Raw genomic sequence first — 4,903 nt, 5'->3', positions numbered from 1 at the left:
TTTAATGGAAATGGAGGAATGAAGAGTTTTTATAGCGTAAAAGAAGACACCTTACTAAGTTCACTAGTTAACTCACCTTTTAAACTATAATGCTACACATCTCTACTGCCTTGGACATCCCAAAGGACCAATTTATGATTTTATTAAAAGAGTGTATCATGTTGGTTTACAAAATAGAAATTAAATCCGCTCACTTCTTTCTCCATGGGAGGAATAACATGAACAAAGAAGAGTTGGAGCTACTAAACATATACATGGAAGAGAAGAAGAATTTTTTATTTTTGGCTGATAGGTGTTCTATTTCGCTATAAACTAAAGCAAATGCTCCTTATAATGCAATTCTATTTTGATAAACTATCTTTAATATATTTTTTTTTAAATCACAAACTTTTCACTTTCTAAAAGTTTAAATAAATTTGACTTCTTTTCATAAACAATATGCTAAGAAAGGGTCCATCCCTTAACCAACTTTGTGGGCCTGAAGTCAATGTCATATTTCATTCTCTTTGTTATTTAGTTTTCCTTTGTATCACTTATGGTATATACACACACACAATTTTGCAAGTGTATTGCAATAACCATAGTGCCTACAACAAGAATAACATCCAATTCCGAAACCATCTTTGCTTTTATTGTTGGTTTAGTCTCGAGGCTTCTTTAAAATACAAAGAAGTTCAAAAGTCCACCCTTGCATAACAAATTTCATCATACTTCTTAGTACCTAATCATTTATTTTTCCATCACATATCATCTAAACAAACCTTTCTTTTACAAAGTCTTACTACTTAGATGAGAAAATTACAATCACACCATTTGAACTAAATCATAGTTACAATCTTCCATAAAATTCTAACACAATCTAATTTGCATTTAGTCATTCTTCTATCAGCATATTAAATTTTAAACAATTCTAAACAATAATTAAAAAATCATAATCTAAACAATAAACCACTGTCAAAGTCCTCTTATTTCAATTTCTGCACACCTCCAAATACAACCTGATTTAATTATTTTGAGCTCCCATATACTAAGGCTTTCATTAAAATTGATTTATTAATTTTTCTTATTGAGAAGAAATGATAAGTTAGTCTAATAATCCGAAGATTGGTTCTTTTGATAAAAGCAACCATTTAAAATACAACCTGATTTAATTATTTTGAGCTCCCATATACTAAGGCTTTCATTAAAATTGATTTATTATTTTTTCTTATTGAGAAGAAATGATAAGTCAGTCTAATAATCCGAAGATTGGTTCTTTTGATAAAAGCAACCATTTACAATCTTTCGTAGCGATGAACCAATCAGTCATCAATTAAGTCCAAACAAAGATAATCAATCTCAAAACCTATATGAAACAAACTCAAAACTATTAATCAACTATTAAAACTAATTAAAATTAATTTATTAATGCTATTAATTAAAATTAATTTATTAATGCTATATGAGTTGTCAACCGTTTAACGGCATATAAACTGATTGTCAACCGTTTAACGGCATTCATCTCATCAATCGCCAGTGCAGAATTAAGATGAGTTGGCATATAAACTGATTGTCAAATATTTGAAAAGGAAATCACACTAGCTGTTAATGAAATGGAGAGAAACCCAAAGATCATATGTGAGCACACTTTGTAACTCCGATAAAACAAAACAGAACAATGGATCTGGGCACTCCTCGAATCTCAGTTATATCTTCCTAGCGCCCCCAACATCTTGTTACTTCTTTTAGTAGTGTTTTGTATTTCCTAATTTCGGTGTCAATGGAAGGCAAGGTGATTTTAAGCAGTTCCGACGGTCAAGTATTCGAAGTAGATATGAAAGTGGCCATGATATCGCAAATCTTAAGTAATATGTTAAAGGATACAGGGGATACAGGTAGTGAGACTCCCATCAAATTGGCAAATGTTTCCAGTAGAATTTTTAATCTTATTATCGAATACGGCAAATACCATGTTGAAGCCCAAAAGTCGGATACAAGCGAACCAACTGTGGATTTGAAGAAACGGGTTAGGGAGTTGGTAGCTGATGATAAAGATACTCTCTTCCAGTTGATGATCGTATGTTTCATTGTTTTACTGCTTCTCATGAAAAACAAAAAGCATTGCTCTCTTAAACCTTAGCTGCGTTATTTGCTGCTTTTTTCTCCTCACATGATTTATTCAAAAATTGTTCTGTGCAGGCAGCAAATTTCCTTCACATTCAGAGTCTTCTTGATTTATCATACCAGATTGTGGCTGAGGACATTGCAGCATGTAAAGACCAAGAAATGATTCGCCAAAAATATAACATAGAAAATGACTATAGTCCTGATGAGGAGGAAGAGGTTTTAAGGCTGCATAATATATTTGAATGATAGTTTCGAGTTTGACACAGAGTAAAGTTTTTGAATTTGAATCTATATTTAATATGAAAACCAATTAAAATGATTCTTTATTTTGAATTGGAATATAAAATAATTCATATAGTATTTATCCGTTTTAATATATATATATATATATATATATTTCAAAATACTTGTTCGAGATGCATTTATATATTCATTTTTGTAAAATATGTCATGTAAAATGATATTACATTTAAAATCTATAGAAATATAATTTAAAAATATTAATGAAAATAAAAAAAATCTATACAAATCTTATAGTATTTATCCGTTTTAAAATAAATAATATTATATATCATTTTTTAATATTTTATAGTTCAAAATATTTGTCAGTCATGTGTTTATATATTCATTTTTGTAAAATATGTCAGGCATAAATAAATTACCTTCAAAAGCTAGAAATATTATTAAAAATTATTGATGAAATTCAAAAATATTTTATTTTAAAAAGAAATAATTTTTATTGGTATTTGTTTAGTTTGATTGTTATATTTGCGCATGTGTAAATCTTAATAATTTTTTACGCATATGCACTCAGAAATCTACTTATAATAATAGAGAAGCTATTTTTAGTTCACAAGATATTTTGGTATTGGTGATAGATTTGGATGGTATTAGATGTTCATTAGCTTTACTCTTGGGATTTGGCATCAATAGTTCTAATGCTACTACTTATTTTCCATCTACTTCTAAACCCTCCTAAAATTTTAATGCACCTTTTCAATCTAAACTCGCTTCTAGAATTAATTCTAATGTCACAAGCAAAGTCTAAGGTCCCCGTGCTTCATAAATAACCTCATACTTTAACTCAATAAATAAGCATCTCGTTACAAATGAGTTGCTTATTTCCATGTGTCTTGCCATTTTTGTGTGAGCCCTACATCATTTTCTCATTATCTCTTATTAATGCATACTATTTTATATACATAACGAACTTGACCTTTTGCAAAAATAAACCATATTATCATTCCTTAAACAAATTGTACACATTTTTCTAGAGTTATTTAAAATCTTATCCACTATGTGCATCTTATTGATATCCTCGTCATGACCTTTTGATCATGAAATCTCACAATTTATTGTTTTATCAAGATATAATGTTGTCTCTCGTCTTTCCTTCCTCTACTTGATAGTATATAATATTGCGTCTAAATAATTTTATTGGGAACATAAAAATAAAGGAGAGCTAAAGATTAACAAATTCCACCCTTAAGATTTGTGAGATTATGTTTGAAGAAACCAAGATTAAAGAGACCACAAGATAGCACAATGATGAGAGAGATAAAATGTGACAAGAATAAACTGCATTCCTATCAAGATGCAAAAGAGATCAACTAGATCATCATTACATACAATGTAGATGAGCCTACTTATAAAGGCAAGGCTAAGAGACAAGAGAGCACACAATGATGACATGTGGCTCAAACTATGAGACAACATCCCTCTGAAAAATGGGTTGCAGAGAGATAGGAGACCTTGTAAAGGGAATCAGAGTTTGGCTGGGAAATTACAACTCACTGGAGGAGACTGCAATTGTCTATGATAGTCAAGCTCAAAAAATCAAAAGTATGTTCCATGAACAAACTGAATGTTTCTTTTCAATCCATGTTAAATACAAGCTAATTTTATAGTTATAGCCTTCTGAATAAGAGAGGAACTTATCATAAATTTTGTTTCAAAGAGACTAGTTCAACCCTGAAGAGCCTGAAGCACTAGTAAATTATAATATGAATAATTTTGAGATATATATTCAAATTGAACCCTCAAAAAAGCATTGTGGACTACTTCTCCAAGGGTATAGGTGACTGGGAGATGGGTTTGTATGAGCCTGATGACATGTGGATTCAAACTAAGGAAATCTTCTGACAGAAAGTAGTAACCCAAGGTGAATATATAAGTCATAGTCTATGTCAATAGACTATAGAGTGTTGAATATGTTCCAAACCAATTCTTGGTCTGCTTTTGATTTTGGAGTTTTGGTACCCAGAATATGGATTGCTTCTCATAGAATATTATAATACTTATTGATGCTTTGGATGGTTGTTTATAAATGTAGAATTGAATTAGTTTAGTTTTATGATTTGGTATTTATTTTGTCGGTGTAATCTTGACTTCATTCTTTATGATGTTGGAACATTGCACTCAACAAGCTTAGATCTCTAGTGGACTCTTTAAGAACCTTTTCAACTTCATCAACAGACCAAAGACCTATCTACTAAAAAAAAAAATTTGAGTCTAAGAGAATTATTTCTCTTTAATCATTTATGATCAAATTAATGCACTATAAAAATTTGAATTGTTTTTAGGAGTGTTGTATTTAAGAATAAAAATTAATTCATTTTAAAAACAGTGAACATATTTTGCAAGCATATAGAGGCATGTTGCACGACCAATTATTGTATTTGATCATTGTATCAAGTTATTAAATTGTTATCTAGGATTTTGAAAAATGAAAAATATTTCTAGCCTATCAAACGTTGTCATTTTTAGCAAGGTATAGACTTAGAACTTTGTAAAGTTT

General features: G+C 29.8%; 1 protein-coding gene across 1 annotated transcript; it reads left to right on the top strand.

Annotated features, from left to right (window-relative positions):
• Window positions 1-1,759: 1,759 nt before the first annotated feature.
• Window positions 1,760-2,352, top strand: LOC131054483 (SKP1-like protein 1B). The gene is made up of 2 exons (XM_057989014.2): window positions 1,760-2,056; window positions 2,179-2,352. Exons 1-2 carry the CDS (start codon window positions 1,760-1,762, stop codon window positions 2,350-2,352), a joined length of 471 nt encoding a protein of 156 aa, XP_057844997.2.
• Window positions 2,353-4,903: the final 2,551 nt, after the last annotated feature.

The sequence above is a fragment of the Cryptomeria japonica genome, chromosome 7 (assembly GCF_030272615.1).
Source record: "Cryptomeria japonica chromosome 7, Sugi_1.0, whole genome shotgun sequence".
In the NCBI taxonomy this organism is placed as follows: Eukaryota; Viridiplantae; Streptophyta; class Pinopsida; order Cupressales; family Cupressaceae; genus Cryptomeria; species Cryptomeria japonica.
Note: the sequence above shows the minus strand (reverse complement) of the source record. Positions and strands in the feature narration are given on the sequence as shown.